The sequence below is a fragment of the Salmo salar genome, chromosome 03 (genome assembly GCF_965601325.2).
Source record: "Salmo salar chromosome 03, fSalSal1, whole genome shotgun sequence".
NCBI classification, from domain to species: domain Eukaryota; kingdom Metazoa; phylum Chordata; class Actinopteri; order Salmoniformes; family Salmonidae; genus Salmo; species Salmo salar.
In genome coordinates, this window is record NC_138293.1 from 53900348 (window position 1) to 53917508 (window position 17161).

The 17161-nt window shown below is 43.8% G+C and overlaps 1 protein-coding gene across 1 annotated transcript; it reads right to left on the minus strand.

Annotated features, from left to right (window-relative positions):
• Window positions 1-529: 529 nt before the first annotated feature.
• Window positions 530-17161, minus strand: LOC106600714 (mitogen-activated protein kinase 1). Its single transcript, XM_014192283.3, has 9 exons — window positions 16757-17161; window positions 15062-15244; window positions 13548-13737; window positions 12961-13077; window positions 12719-12833; window positions 11268-11399; window positions 10314-10423; window positions 4538-4666; window positions 530-4401 (listed from the first exon to the last, which is right to left on the minus strand). Exons 1-8 carry the CDS (start codon window positions 16957-16959, stop codon window positions 4547-4549), a joined length of 1170 nt encoding a protein of 389 aa, XP_014047758.1. The 5' UTR covers window positions 16960-17161; the 3' UTR covers window positions 530-4401; window positions 4538-4546.

Genomic DNA, 17161 nt, shown 5'->3' on the forward strand with positions numbered 1-17161 from the left:
ATAGCCTGTATGCTAGAGAAATAATCTTTCCCTCCCCAGTATAGCATTCCTTCCTCAACTGACATGGCCACTCAATCCAAGGTCCAGTTTAAGCAGGTACTATTAAAAAAAATTAAGAAGACAGTCTGGTGCCCTTTACCTTTCGCAACCAACCAGTATATCAAATGCAGTCGGTCACTCAATCCTGCATTAGCTATTAAACTAAAGTCTAGCCTTGCTTTACCTATCCCCAAACCTTGACGAAGTAAAGAGGCTGAGACCTGTGGGAGACTATCGAACCCATGCAGAGACATGCCAAGGAGGGAAAAGGAGTAGGAATAGTTGTCCAACACGACAGACAACTTGGCTTGGAACAGGAGAGCTGGAGGGAGGAGGTTGCGCTTACAAGCATGTTGTGACACATTAACAGCTAACATTACTGGTAAATTCACTATTATCCTAAAGACGTTTCTATAAAACGCTGCCCACACTGCCATTCAGTACCACGAAGAAGGACAGACCATAAGACATCAAGAAAATCAATACACAGTTTACCAGTATCAGGAATTTTATTTATTATATGTATATAATTTTGTTTCTTTGTTAATTGTTTAATTCATAATACCCATAGAATATACATAGACGATAACCCTCAATAGCTCATATCTCTGACAACCTACTCGTATGGCATATCATCTTCATTTAAAAGAATAAAATGAGGGAAAATAGATTCCAGAAAGAGTGAAAACACTGCCAGTTATAGCACACCCATAAGAGAAACAAAAGAGAAATAAAAACATTAATACAAAAGAAAAAGATACAACTCCCTTATGTTAAAAAAAAAAAGACCACCACTAACAACGATAGCAATAATAAGAACAGCCATTTAAAAAGGACATTATTTAGAAACCGGCCTGACTATGCATTGTTTTTCTTCATGTATTGTGTGCACCGTGCATATGTGGCGTGTTTGTGTGCAAGGATGTGTGTATGCGCGTGTCTGTGAAAAAAAGTGAGTGATTGCGTATTGCAAACATGGTCCCGTTGGTTCATTCGCATGGTTCTCCGTTGAGACTGGCGGTCAGTTGGGTCGTGTCGCTGGTGGGGGGGTAAAAAGGGGTTGGGGGATAGTAAGCAGCTTTTGGTCAGAGAACCACAGACAGGTCACAAGTATCCAAACATGCAGATAGAAATAACGGGAAAGCCTCTGGAGTGCGTTTCAAAAAGATTTTAAAAAACAGACGCAGAGGGACACATACACACTGCCGATTGGAGTAGTGTCTGCTGTGTTTCAACCACAGACTATACAGACACACACAAAGAAACAGCGCGGACCAGGGGGGGGGGGGGTCCACTGCAAATGTGTGTTAAGACACTTTCGACACGCACACACTCAAAGTGTGACGGGCTCCAGTGAGCTTCCATGAAAAATCTGCCCAGAAAAGCAAGCAGATTAAAGAGGGAGGAAAGAACAAATTGAAGTAAGCGCAAAAGAGTAGGCTGATGTCTTGACTTAAGACTAAAACAGTTGAAAAAAAGAAAACAAGAAAAAAACAGAAGGGGAAAAAGTTTGGTTAGCGTGGCAAAGTGCAGGTGCGCTGATTGAGAAACATGATTGACGCAAGTAACCCCTCTTCCCCCAACATGACTGACAGATGTCACTCAAGCAATGCTCCTCCACTTTAAAATCAGATCTGCTTTCATTTCTAGCCATGATTGGGGAGGGGACAGTAATCATTGAGGGAGGGGGGGGGGGGGGGGGGGAGGAAACAAAAACTATTTACAGCAGGAAATAAGAGAAAAATTAAATGAGTAAGCAAATGGCAGCCAACCTGGGATGTGGTTTGGTAGGTCTCGGCCAATCAAAAGCGAGATAAAAGGGTGGTGGGTGGGACCTGAGGGGGAAAGCCCTTTGAGTAAAGCATGGCTGGTAATTGGGGTGTGTGGAATGGATGATACTGCCCATATGCACTGATCCATCAGAGGTGCGTTCAGTTCGCTTTAACATTTGCTACGTTGCGGAACGGTTTGTACTCACCGACACGTTTCCCCAAAATATTCTTGAACAGACAGGTACGTTTGCTCATAACTGACAGCGTTTTTTAAAGGGCAGTAGCCATGCTGATAGCGTTCCCCAACAGCATTGTGTCCGTTCAATTGAACGTAAAAAAAACTTACTGAACACAGCCCTGGACTCATACTTACTCTCCGCCTCCTCTAAATGGCCAAACATAAGGATTAGAAGAGGCTAAACTGATCCCAGATCTGAAAGTAGGGCCACTTCTACCATGAATAGAGGCTTATAGCTTCTGAGGTGCTAAGGATGTGCTACGTCAAAATGAAGCGGTCCACTGTTAGATGTGAGTGGAAAATGTGACAGCGATGCGTTAAGCTCTGAGCGAAGCCCACCATGAAACACGGCACATTAGAAGGAAACAAAGAGCAAAATCAGCCACTAATCACCGTAGACACCATAACCGTGGCAACCATTCAGTTTAACACAAGCGTAAAGTAAATATCAGTCATATATCTGCTGATTCTGCCTGCCACCCTCCACAACTAAATAACTGAATAGAGTATTTACAAATCACTGTCCTCCCTGAAACAATAACAGACACATGAAGGGAGGAGAGAGAGGGGAATGGCAAATAGGCAGAGAGGAGAAATTTGAATTTTCTAATATGGTGGCAGATTTCAAGTTGAATTTAGTGACATTTTGTTTTGGGAGAAGAGAAACATACTATAGGCACTCCTCTTCAAAAAAGATTGCCGTTTTTCTTTAACCTCCCATTTTAGGACCGGTGAGGGTCTGTGGCATGTTGCTGATCGGTGTTAGGGAGTCAGAGACTAGCACAGAGAATAGGGAATCACTGTTCTAGGCCATGTATTTCTATCTGAAAACTCTGACGTCCTCTTTGAATAAGTGAGGATGGAGATAAACCAGCTGTGGGTTACAGTACAAAGACGATTCAAGCCATTCCTCATCTCTCCATGCCTCCATCCCACTCTACCTTTGCCACTTTGGTACATTTCAAGAATGAATGCGTGTTCATTTAGATTAACAACATACATATTTCTAAACAAAAGAAGAAAAAGATAACAAAATATAAAACCACCAACATGCCGTTAAAACATAGGATGTTTGTTTCGCAAGTAAAGCATGTCTAGAAATCAATGTTCCAAAAAACAAACAAAAATCTCTCAAATATAAACTTCAAAACATACAAATACGACTCCTGACTGTTCATAAACATTCAAATAACGGTGTACAAACCAAACCTCCACGAGATCACTCAAACAAAACCATTTATATGTACACATCTAACTAGCGCCTGTCTATTTCTTTCTCAAACAATAATTCCATGGAGCAAGACAGACAGTTAAGGTGTAGGTTAATACAGTAACATATACTGTGACTAGTGAGAAAGAGATGGAAAGAACACAGATTTACAGAGAGGGGAAAAAGAGAAAAGGCTCACAGGGACGAGAGTGGTAAATAGAGTTGGTCAGATTAAGTTCTTGCTTTTTAAACAGTACACACTCCTCGCAGAAAGCAGTAAAAGAAGAGAAAGAGAGAAGAGTCTCCTGATGGTGGTTAAAATGAGCGCAGTAGTACTTAAAGGAAATATCCACCCAAAATCATTCATTCCTATAATTTACAGTGTTAAATAACACTAACGTGAGGACAGTATTTTTGTGAACAAATTTTCATACATTTTTTTTTATAATAAGGTTGGTAGCAACATGTGAAAATCTTGTGGGATATCTGTTGCAGCTCAATTCAACAACAAAACCCACAATGCAATGCTCTCTCTATGGACTGGCTGGCAAGCTAGCTAGCTAGACAATAATACCAGAGTCAATACCAGCATGTGAAATAGTTAGTTGTAAAATTGTACTCTCTCACCATGTTTAACCTAATATGACATAAGCAATAGCACCATGAAATGCACCATGGACTAAAGAGGCAGACAAATAGGAGATGTGGTGGACCCTCTATTTAATTACACATTTCTCAAGGTGGGAATATCGCAAAAAAATATGATCAATGGCTCATCCGAGACAAATATGACATGTATGATAAGCGTTTTTGCGATCTAAAAGTCGAATTCCTATTAACTTCCAGTGTCGTGAGAGCGACTTTATAGCAATGCTACGACACACCATCCAAATTTCACATGAAAAAAACCCAGGAATCAATAGAACGTTGCTGAGATGCACAAAAACAATAATTCAAAATGGGTGAATCTTTCCTTTAAGTAGACAACAGTCCCCCCCCACCAAAAAAACTGCTTCCCCGTGAAAAAAAATACTTAAAAATGTACATGTTTCTGGTCCTTTTTTTTGTATGCTGTATATATGTTTTTTTTTTGTATCTTGTCATTTGGAGTCTCCGTGTGGCTTTGTCACTCGTCTTCAAAGCTGAAACAGACATGAACAGGAGATGGAAATGACGAGACAAAAATCACATATAAAAGTGTTGCAGAATGCCCACCTATCTTTTTCAAAGGTCTAGTAACCGTTATGGAGTGATGTGAGTGTATGTATGTGTGTGTACCTCTATGTCTCAGGAGCCCTGGTAGGTGGCCTGGAAGCGGAACGTCTCCTCAAAGATGAGCTCCTTCAGCTTCTCCTTAGGCAGGTCATCCAGCTCCATGGTGAAGGTGAACGGCTCCTCTGCTACAGGCTACACACAATGAAAATACTACACTGATCAAAAATATTTAAAAAACGCAACATGCAAAGTTGGTCCCGTGCTTCATGACCTGAAATGAAAAAGCCCTGAATTTTTCATACTCACAAAAAGCTTATTTCTTTCAAATGTTTACATCCATATTAGTGAGCATTTCTCCTTTGCCAAGATAAGCCATCCACCTGACAGGTGTCGCATATTAAGAAGCTGATTAAACAGCATGATCATTACACAGGAGCACCTTGTGATGTGGACAATAAAAGGCCCCTGTAAAATGTGTAGTTGTCACAACACAATGCCACAGATGTCTCAAGTTGAGGGAATATGCAATTGGCGTGCTGACTGTAGTAATGTCCATCAAAGCTGTTGCCAGAGAATTTAATGTTAATTTCTCTACCACAAGCCACAGTCTCAGGGGAAGCTCCTCTGTGTGCTCATTGTCCCTCAACCGTGTCTTGACCTGACTGCAGTTCGGCGTAGTAACTGAGTTCAGTGGGCAACTGCTCACCTTCGATGGCCACTGGCACGGTGGAAAAGTGTGCTCTTCACCAATGAATCCCGGTTTCATCTGTACCAGGCAGATGGCAGACAGTATGGCGTTGTATGGGCAAGCGGTTTGCTGATTTTAACGTGTGAACTGAGAGCCCCATGTTGGCGGTGGGGTTCTGGTATGGGCAAGCAAAAGCTACGAACACAATTGCATTTTATCGATGGCAATTTGAATGCAGAGATACCGTGTCGAGATCCTGAGACCCATTGTCGTGCCATTCATCTGCCACCATCACCTCATGTTTCAGCATGATAATTGTGTATCTGTACACAATTCCTGGAAGCTGAAAATGTCCCAGTTCTTCCACAGCCTGCATACTCACCAGACATGTCACCCATTGAGCATGTTAGGGATGCTCACAGCGTGTTCCAGTTCCTGCCAAAGTCCAGCAACTTCGCACAGCCATTGAAGAGCAGTGGGACAACATTCCACAGGCCACAATCAACAGCCTCATCAACTTTATGCAAAGGAGATGTCGCACTGCATGAGGCAAACGGTGATCACACCAGATACCGACTGGTTTTCTGATCCACCCTCCTACTTCTTTTTCTCTCCTTTCTCTTTAGGGTGTCAGATGCATATCTGTATTCCCAGTCATGTGAAATCCATAGATCAGGGCCTAATTAGCTTATTTCAAATCGACTGATTTCCTTAAATGAACTGTAACTCAGTAAAATCTTTGAAATTGTTGCATGTTGCGTTTATACACTGAACAAAACTATCAACGCAACATGTAAAGTGTTGGTCCCATGTTTCATGAGCTGAAATAAAAGATCACAGAAATGTTCCATACGTACAAAAAACGTATTTCTCTAATATTTTGTTCACAAATTTGTTTGCATTCCCGTTAGTGAACATTTCTCATTTGCCAAGATAATCCATCCACCCGGTGTGGCATATCAGGAAGCATGATCATTACACAGGTGCACCTTGTGCTGGGGACAATAAAAGGTGACTAAAATGTGCAGTTGTGTCACAATGCCACAGATGTCTCAAGTTGAGGGAGAATGCAATTGGCATGCTGACTGCAGGAATGCCCGCCAGAGCTGTTGACAGAGAATTTAAAATGTTCATTTCTCTACCATAAGACACCTCTGTCGTTTTAGAGAATTTGGCAGTACGTCCAACCGGCCTCAACTACAGACCACACCAGCCCAGGACCTCTACATCCGGCTTCTTCACCTGCAGGATCGTCAGAGCAGCCACCCGGACAGCTGATGAAACTGAGGAGTATTTCTGTCTGTAATAAAGCCCTTTTGCAGGGGAAAAACTCCTTCTGATTGGCTGGGACTGGTTCCCCAGTGGGTGGGCCAATGTCCTGCCCAGTCATGTGAAATCCATAGATTAGGGCCTAATACATTCTTAATTTGGCTGATTTCCTTTTACAAACTGTAACTCACTGAAGTCATTGAAATTGTTGCATGTTGCATTTATATTTTTGTTTAGTATATTTTGTTAAGTGTAATAACAGTATACAACAACTCCTAACAAACACCTTAGGGCGCTTTCACATCTGATCCTGGAGCGTTTGATACCCTGATCCGTAGGGATGTAACGATTCACCGATACGCATCAGTCCCCAAACCGATCCAAATGCAGCATGCAACGGTCAGAAAATCGTTTCAAACGTTAAGAATTGCCGATTCACTTTTTTTTGTTGTTGCTCATATTACTTTCTACCTTCTGAAAATCAAATTTTGTGACAACTGATGCGTCCTCTTCTTCTGTGTCAAACTAACAACCCTAGGGAATATCAGTAGCGAGGGGAGCAACGGTACCCATATTCGTACTGAACCGTTCAGTACAGGGACCTCGGTTTGGTCCGCACTGCGAACCCAAATAAGTAAATGAAAGAAAATACAATAAAAACACTAGGCCTATAGGCTATGAGTACGTTGCGTTGTATGCCTCGAGTAAATCTGAGCTGAAAAAAAATATTTCAGGCTATTCTGTTGAAACAACTAGATCCTATGTGAACATTGTAATCAAAAATAAAATCTTAAATTGGTGCATTTCAAACTGTCCTTTTGTGATGCGCAGCTGGGACCTAATTTTGTACAATGGCGAGTGGTGGGATCGATAAACCAGGAGGATTCTCCATCATTTAAAATCTCCAGTTTGGGAAAATGTTGGCTTCCCAGTAGATTATAACGGCAATGGACAGAGAGAGTATGTTGCCACTGCTCAAATACAATAGCTTATGCAGCTGCCAACACCTCAAACAGTGTGGTGAAGAAGGAGCAACATCGCCTCTTCAACATCAGGAGGCTGAAGAAATTTGGCTTGGCCCCTAAGACCTTAACAAAACTAACAGATGCACCATTGAGAGCATCCTGTCGGACTGTATCACCGCCTGGTACTAAGCCACTGTAACTAGCCGGCTACCACAGTTACTCAACCCTGCACCTTGGAGGCTTCTGCCCTATGTACAGACATGGAATCACTGGTCACTTCAATAATGGAACACTGGTCACTTTAATAATGTTTGGATACTGTTTTACTAATTTCATATGTATTCTGCTCAAAAAAATAAAGGGAACACTTAAACAACACATCCTAGATCTGAATGAAAGAAATAATCTTATTAAATATTTTTTTCTTTACATAGTTGAATGTGCTGACAACAAAAATCACACAAAAATAAATCAATGGAAATCCAATTTATCAACCCATGGAGGTCTGGATTTGGAGTCACACTCAAAATTAAAGTGGAAAACCACACTACAGGCTGATCCAACTTTGATGTAATGTCCTTAAAACAAGTCAAAATGAGGCTCAGTAGTGTGTGTGGCCTCCACGTGCCTGTATGACCTCCCTACAACGCCTGGGCATGCTCCTGATGAGGTGGCGGATGGTCTCCTGAGGGATCTCCTCCCAGACCTGGACTAAAGCATCCGCCAACTCATGGACAGTCTGTGGTGCAACGTGGCGTTGGTGGATGGAGCGAGACATGATGTCCCAGATGTGCTCAATTGGATTCAGGTCTGGGGAATGGGCGGGCCAGTCCATAGCATCAATGCCTTCCTCTTGCAGGAACTGCTGACACACTCCAGCCACATGAGGTCTAGCATTGTCTTGCATTAGGAGGAACCCAGGGCCAACCGCACCAGCATATGGTCTCACAAGGGGTCTGAGGATCTCATCTCGGTACCTAATGGCAGTCAGGCTACCTCTGGCGAGCACATGGAGGGCTGTGCGGCCCCCCAAAGAAATGCCACCCCACACCATGACTGACCCACCGCCAAACCGGTCATGCTGGAGGATGTTGCAGGCAGCAGAACGTTCTCCACGGCGTCTCCAGACTCTGTCACGTCTGTCACATGTGCTCAGTGTGAACCTGCTTTCATCTGTGAAGAGCACAGGGCGCCAGTGGCGAATCTGCCAATCTTGGTGTTCTCTGGCAAATACCAAACGTCCTGCACGGTGTTGGGCTGTAAGCACAACCCCCACCTGTGGACGTCAGGCCCTCATACCACCCTCATGGAGTCTGTTTCTGACCGTTTGAGCAGACACATGCACATTTGTGGCCTGCTGGAGGTCATTTTGCAGGGCTCTGGCAGTGCTTCTCCTGCTCCTCCTTGCACAAAGGTGGAAGTAGCGGTCCTGCTGCTGGGTTGTTGCCCTCCACGTCTCCTGATGTACTGGCCTGTCTCCTGGTAGCGCCTCCATGCTCTGGACACTACGCTGACAGACACAGCAAACCTTCTTGCCACAGCTCGCATTGATGTGCCATCCTGGATGAGCTGCACTACCTGAGCCACTTGTGTGGGTTGTAGACTCCGTCTCATGCTACCACTAGAGTGAAAGCACCGCCAGCATTCAAAAGTGACCAAAACATCAGCCAGGAAGCATAGGAACTGAGAAGTGGTCTGTGGTCCCCACCTGCAGAACCATTCCTTTATTGGGGGTGTCTTGCTAATTGCCTATAATTTCAACCTGTTGTTTATTCCATTTGCACAACAGCATGTGAAATGTATTGTCAATCAGTGTTGCTTCCTAAGTGGACAGTTTGATTTCACAGAAGTGTGATTGACTTGGAGTTACATTGTGTTGTTTAAGTGTTCCCTTTATTTTTTTGAGCAGTGTATATACTGTATTCTAGGTAATGCCATCCAATTTAATAACTATTGCTGAAAAAAATATTTTATATATACACACACACTTCTATCCTATGTATTCTACAAATATACTAAATATTGTACCCACACTGTCCATACATACCATGACATACACACACACTCTGGACTCCGACACTGCTCATCCTAATATTTCTAAATTCCATAATTTTACTTTTAGATGTGTGTATTGTTAGATATTACTGCACTGTTGGAGCTAGGAACACTAGCATTTCACTACACCTGAAATAACATCTGCTAAATGTGTATGACACCAATAAAATTGGATTTGATTTTGACAGGCCGATATCACCCCAGTATTCCTACCACTGGAGCAAGACGGAAACGAGACCCACCTTGGTCTCCCCTCTGCATTGAAACAGCCCTTCGCAGCTGATTCTGACCGGGCCAAAGACATGACAAGAGCGACAGGTTCGTTTATAGCCACGGATGCGAGTCCATTCTCAGTGGTTGAGAAGAATAGGGTGTTTCAGCACCTTTTGAAAGTGCTTGCGCCACATCATGAACTTCGCCCTCTCGCACCCATTTCAGCAAACAAGTAGTACCTACTCTATATAAGCAAGCTGAAGTCGAAGTTGTCAATGAATTATCCAACGCACCTTGTTGCACTTCCTACATACGGACTGCCAGGGCTACAGAGAGCTACCTAGCAGGGACAGCCCAACACATTAGCCCAGAGTGGGATATGACAAGTTCCGTGCTAGTGTGGGTTTTGTGAACTGTTACACGTCTATCAGTAGCCTAGTCAAATTGCGCACTGTGCCCAGTCACGTAAAATGTGGTCTATTTTTAGGTGTTGTGAAAGCAAAACACATTTTGTTGTATTCTCAAAATGCTTCAGGAAACCAAACCAGGGTAAAGAATTTCATGTGAAAAAGGACTGATGGTTTCTGGACAGGGCACCTGAGTATGTGAGGGCACTACTGTATGTGAGGGTGGGCTGCTGCGGTCATACCTCGTCAGTGGGGTCGTAGTACTGCTCCAGATAGGGATGAGCCAGGGCCTCCTCTACCGTGATGCGCTTGATAGGGTTAAAGGTCAACATGCGGCCCAGCAGGTCCAGAGCTGGAGGGAGGAGAGGAGGGAGAGACGGGGCGTTGTTAAAATGTCTCGAACAGTCATTCTGATTCCCATGTAAAAGCCTTTTGAGTTACTAAAATAACACCTATATTTGTTTTGGATAGAAATACTCAACATTTGATAAAAATGAAACTTCCCCTCATGGCTAACTACCAGGAAGTTTGAAAAGAGGCTGAGTGAGTGTGGAGCTTACATTCATTAACTCACCTTGACTGACAGCTCTTTCAAACACTTACATCAATCAACTTGGATGCAGTGAGCAGTGTCGCAGTAAAATAATCTCAAGATCATTTTGTGATACACAAAACAACTCATGAAAAACATGATTTTTACTGTTCATGACCTTTAAACGGATAGTTCTTTCCAAAAATCAATGGATTATCCATAAATACCACATGAAAGGGAAGGAGACACCTAATGTCACCATTTTAACTAGGTTGAAGTCTACATGGTGTACCGAAGCTCACACCTGACTAGGAGAACAGGGACCGCTAGTGAAGCTGGGAAAAGGGAAAGTGTGAGGGCGTGTATGCATGTAATACTTGCAAATGTATTTGAAATCTGAATGTCTGCAATTTGTGTGTGTTAACATGTGAATGTGTGCGCACATGCATGTGAGCATGTGTGAAATAAACTAACAATCCTGTTTTACTTGCCTTTCTTACACTAAACACTGCACTGACTTTGCTGATTGTTGCATTATTGAGGAAGTTTTACTTACTATGACTGTCTTACCTAGTGACCCTAAGATGAATGCACTAAGTCACTCTGGGTAAGATAAATGACTATAATGTAATAATGTGTGTGTGTGCGCGTGTGTGCGTTCTACCCTTGCTGTCCGCCTTGGGGAACAGCTTGTTCCAAGGGATCTTGGGTTTCTCAGGCAGAGACTGCAGGTAGTTCCTGGCCTTCATGTTGATGATGCAGTTCAGGTCATCTGGAGTGGGAGAGCCAAGGATGCCTGCACAACCAATCACACACTTTACACCTGGGTCCTGTTCAGTAGGACACAACGTAGCAAACAGTTGAAATGCTTTGAAAATGGAAACTAAAATGTGACGTTTTGTCACACAACACAATGCCACAGATGTCTCATGTTGAGGGAACGTGCAATTGGCGCGCTGACTGCAGGAATGTCCACCAGAGCTGTTTCCGGAGAGTTTAATGTTAATTTCTCTACTGTGTGGTTTTAGAGAATTTGACAGTACATCCAACCGGCCTCACAAGCGCAGACCACGTGGAAGCAGGATATTCAAATTCCGCTTCCTCACCTGCACGATCGTCTGAAACCAGCCACCCAATGAAACTATGGATTTGCACAACCAAAGAATGTCTGCACAAACTGTCAGAAACCATCTCAGGGAAGCTCATCTGTGTGCTCGTCGTCCTCACTAGGGTCTTGACCTGACTGCAGTTCAGCGTCGTAACCGAGTTCAGCGGGAAACTGCTCACCTTTGATGGCCACTGGCACGCTGGAAAAGTGTGCTCTTCACTGATGAATCCCGGTTTCGACTGTACCGGGCTGACAGCAGACAGAGTCTATGGCGTCGTGTGGGCGAGCGGTTTGCGGATGTCAACAGAGCGCTCCATGGTGGCGGTGGGGTTATGGTATGGGCAGGCATAAGCTACACACAACGAACACAAGCTGAAAATGTCCCCGCTCTTCCACAGCCTGCACGCTCACCAGACATGTCACCCACTTCCTGCCAATATCCAGAAACTTCGCACAGCCATTGAAGAGCAGTGGGACAACATTCCACAGGCCACAATCAACATCCTCATCAACTTTATGCAAAGGAGATGTCACACTGCATGAGGCAAACAGTGGTCACACCAGATACTGACTGGTTTTCTGATCTATGCCCCTACCTTTTTTGTAAGGTATCAACAGATGCATATCTGTATTCCCAGTCATGTGAAATCCATAGATTAGGGCCTACTGAATGCATTTCAAATGACTGATTTCAATATACAAAAGTTAACTCAGAATCTTTGAAATTGTTGCATGTGGAGTTTATATTTTTGTTCAGTGTATATGGCCAGTTCAGGTAAGTTTAGCCATGTCCACCCTTCTCACAGACAGAAGCCAAAGTCAAGGATAGTTCCAAAGGGTATTTCGGAAAAGAGCATACAGCAACTCATGCAAAAATTTGAGCGAGTGTCGCACCCTACTCCCTTTATTGTGCACTACTTTTGACTAGGGCCCATAAGGCTCTGGTCAAAAGAAGTGCACTAGCTAGGGATTAGGCTGCCATTTGGGTCGTAACATGTCTCTCTCACCCAGTATGTGGTTGAGCTGGTCCAGGTAATGCTTCCCAGGGAAGATGGGCCTGTTGGACAGCATCTCAGCCAGGATGCAGCCCACTGACCAGATATCAATGGACTTGGAGTAGCCCTGAACAACACACACGGAGTTAGTGTGAATGTGAATTCATGTGTTAGTACTATCAAAGAACTAGGAGTAGGCCTGACAGAGAAAACATGGTCCACAGACATGGAATCAATGCACAGTCCACACACACCTTGGAGTTGAGCATGATCTCAGGGGCCCTGTACCAGCGCGTAGCCACGTACTCTGTCAGGAAGCCTGTGTGGTCATGCTCTGGGTCAGCTATCCGTGCCAGCCCAAAGTCACAGATCTGACAGAGGAGGGTCGTTAAAATACGCAGAGAAGCATGCAGAAACACATACAAAACGTTTTCCAAAAGAATCTGAATAAATACAGGCCTGTTCACACCAGCAAATCCCCACTAAGCCCTCTTCTGGTTACAGAGTAGATCATTTTCTTCACACAATGGACCCTAACCATTGGTCCACGGTTAGATTTCCCATGGGCGTATTCATAAGCGTCTCAGAGAAAAAGTGCTGATCTAGGATCAGGAGCCTCCTGTCTATTAATTGACAAGGCAAAACTGACCATAGAACAGCACTTGTACTCTGAAACGCTTTATAAATATTGTCCCTGATATTAGATCGATGGATAGGGGGTAGCTAACTGTGCCTTGAGGTCACAGTTGGAGTAAGTAGTAGTACTGCAGTTATAGTGTTGGAGTTAGCAGTAGTAGTATTATAGATATAGGGTTAGTAGTAGTATTCTGGTTATTATTACCTTGAGGTCGCAGGTGGTGTTGATGAGCAGGTTGGAGGGCTTGAGGTCACGGTGCAGCACGTTGGCAGAGTGGATGTACTTCAAGCCTCTCAGGATCTGGTACAGGAAGTAGCAGGTATGGTCGTTGCTCAACATCTGGGTCTTCAGGAGCTTGTACAGGTCTGTCTCCATCAGGTCCTGCACTATGTAGCTGGGAAACAAGGGGCTAAGGAGCCTAACGAACAGAGAGGGACCAAACCATAACCCATGTAAATTCTGTTAGATCTAAGCTTGTAAAGGTCTGTCTCCATGAGGTGCAGCACTATATAGCTGGGAACCAGCAGGGGGCGCCATTCAAAGGGACAAACGAGGATGAGGAGGTATATGACAGTTACCAACAACCACATATCCATTTGAACATGACCGTAACCAATTCCATGTATTAAGTGTGAATTTCTAGCGGAGTTTTAGAAAGCATAAAGGCCTACACACCCATTGTAATATCGCGCATCCCCCCCCCCCGTATTGCTAACATTCAAGTCGGCGCAGGTCCAATGAATTTGTTTATTTTCCATAGCATGGAATTATAACATTGTATTGACCTTTGTTTTCATCAACCTAGGAACAAGGAAATACTGCGCTCATGCAAAACATTTAGGGACTGAACATTATTTATAATGAGGGATACTTGGAGAAAATCAGACCTCTGAAATTAAAATGGATGGCACTCCCTTCAGTAAAATATATTTGCACCCGACCCTCCCCTATACCCCAAATAATAATTAAACAAAGTGGATAGCAGAGGAAATGCATACCGTTTACCCTCACTCCTAAGACAGACCAGAGCCTTAGATATGCAGTTTTTGAAAGAGTTTTTTGTTTCGTAAGCATTACATTGCAACGTAGCAATTTTGATAGTGCGCAGGGCTGCTGGCCAGAAGGCTGTGGGTTCGCAGACCACCGCAGACAAGGGTAGGGGTGAAAATACCTACTTTATAATAAAGGCATTGCATAAATTTATCATGGTATTTGCGGGTCTGAGAAAAAAAATTGCCTTTGATAAACCCATTCCATGCAAGTCATTTTACATGACTGGAGACAAGCAGAATATTTTTTTAATACCACACCAGAGCATAAGCTGAGTGGAGCGAGGAACCATGCTTGCGTAATTTTGCAGAGTAGAAAGGATGAAAAACATTTTTTTTTATTTTTATAAATGAGCGTTGGCCTTCTCTCCCAATCCAATTTCGATCCAGGTACTGTTGAGCTCTGGGCATGCTCTACCCAGCATATTTCGGTTCCTTTATCACTATTATTTAAATTAGGCCTATTCTGTTGTATTTATTTAGCCTACCCCACCACTAATAACACGCAGAGATCACGCTCAGTGAGCCAGCCAGTTTCCCCATTAGCCTCTGTCTCTGATTCAGATGGGTTGGGTTAAATGCAGAAGACACATTTCAGTTGAATGCATTCAGATGTACAACTGACTAGGTATCCCCCCATTTCCCCTCCCTTTCTGGGTGAAAGAATACACGTCCCTCATGCACTCGATGCGGCGGGCCCTCAGGATGTCGTTGATACCGATGATGTTCTCATGGCGGAACCGCAGCAGGATCTTGATCTCCCTCAGGGTGCGCTGGCAGTACGTCTGGTGCTCAAACGGACTGATCTTCTTAATGGCCACGCGAGAATCCGTCATGCCGTCATGGGCCGAGCTGGGTGGGGTGGAGGAGAGAGAAGATAGAGGGAGAGGGAGAGAGATGGAAGAGAGGGGGGGGGGGGGTAGAGAGTGATGGGGAAGAGAGGGCTCCAGTTACAACCAGCACAATAAGCCCAGCACATTGCATGACACGGCAGTTCTTTATAATAGTGACAGTGCTGACTGACACTTGAGCATGAGCACAAAGAGACAACCAACTAAGAGGAACCATTGCAGAAGAGAGGCTCATATTGAATTATTGAAGTTTGGCTATATTTAACAACTTAGCAAATATAACTGTCATGGAAATGTACAAGTTAAAATAAATATTCCGTCTATACACCATTTTGATTACATTCAGAGTGTGGTGTGTATGCTATGGTGTGCCCTAGGTAGTTGCGCATTTGGTCACAAATGTCAAGTATGAAATAATGGTGTAACTAACACTTTACCTTGCCATTGTTTAGATAACTTGGATATGGCAAGACGTGCTTGCCATGACACGCAAGTCAAAACTTGCTTCGCTGACATGACATGCAGTATCAAGTTCATCTACCTCTGGTAGGTGGTAGATAAACTGTTGATACTGCATATAGCTGGAGCTGTGAAGTGTGATTTCATTTACCATAAAAGGACCAATGAAAACATCTGCAATTGAGCTAAACGCAATCTTTGATCTTGCGTAAACAATTCTCACGCGCACCTTGTGCACAGTGCAACATTGCACAGAAAACCTCGCGAGACATTTTCTACAAGAAAACAAGTGGTATCAGTGAGGTTGGTTAACCAACGAACTATATAGTTAGCTACCGGTAACTAACTAGCTAGTAACAGTTGGCCAATCAAAAAACGACTCACGCGGTGTGAACGATGAACTGTTTATACTGTATCAAGATTACAAAGACCTGCGCAATCACTTCCTCCCACTTCCTGTATTGAAAAAGAATTTGGCAGCCTCATAATAACCACGCCTATTAGCGACTTAGCTAGTTAGGTGGCTAATTGTAAGATAACGTTGTTAGCTAGCAAGTTAGCCTGAGCTGCGGTTATAATATAGCTAGTTAGTTTGCAAACTAGCTAGATAGCTAGCGTTGTTTGCTACAAAATGACGTATAAACTAGATTTTTCATTTTATGCTATTGTGAACATTACTGGGATACAATAGGTGGGCATCAGGACATACTAAAACCACAATGCGTAGCTAGCTACTAGCGAATTACCTACTAACCTAACTAATGTAGTTAGCTACCTAAGTGAGCCAAACGCTGGCAATCTGTTGCTAACTAGCCAGTCGACTACGTAGAAATAGTTTATCACTACCAGTGGTAACGTTAAGTGCAATTGAATACACAACAAGGGTATGCGCAGAATTGTGCGTTTACAGCCAGATGGTTGTTATTATGTCAATTAATAGGCGATATGAGGAGGCAGTGAGCTAGCCAACGCCTTCAGACGAAGCTTAGCTGGCTTGTTTTTTTTTATACTGAAGTCAACGTTTTTACGGCGAACATCGTGTATTTTCTCTTACCAAACCATTCCATAGGCCCCTTCCCCGATGTACGAGAGGTTGACATAGCGGGGGCCAACGTCAAAGTTCTGCCCCTTTACCACCTCCAACACGGGCTTTATCCCCGCAGCTCCAGTCGCTCCCTCGGGCGCAACAGCCCCGGCGGCACCAGTATTCGAGCCTGTGGCTCCAGCCGCCGCAGCACTGTTGCTCGAATCCGCCATGATTCAATCTAGAAATCTACTATTTTCAGTCAATATTCGGGAGGGGGCCTAGCGCAACTCTAAAATTGACTTCAGGTTGATAGAAAGGTTAAAAAATATTTCCTTGGTTCGTTTCGTTGACGGATGAAGACGAATCGTTTAGGGCCCCCCTCCAGAGCGTGTAAATGGATTCGTTTCTAGTTCTTCTTCGTAGTCTTCTTTG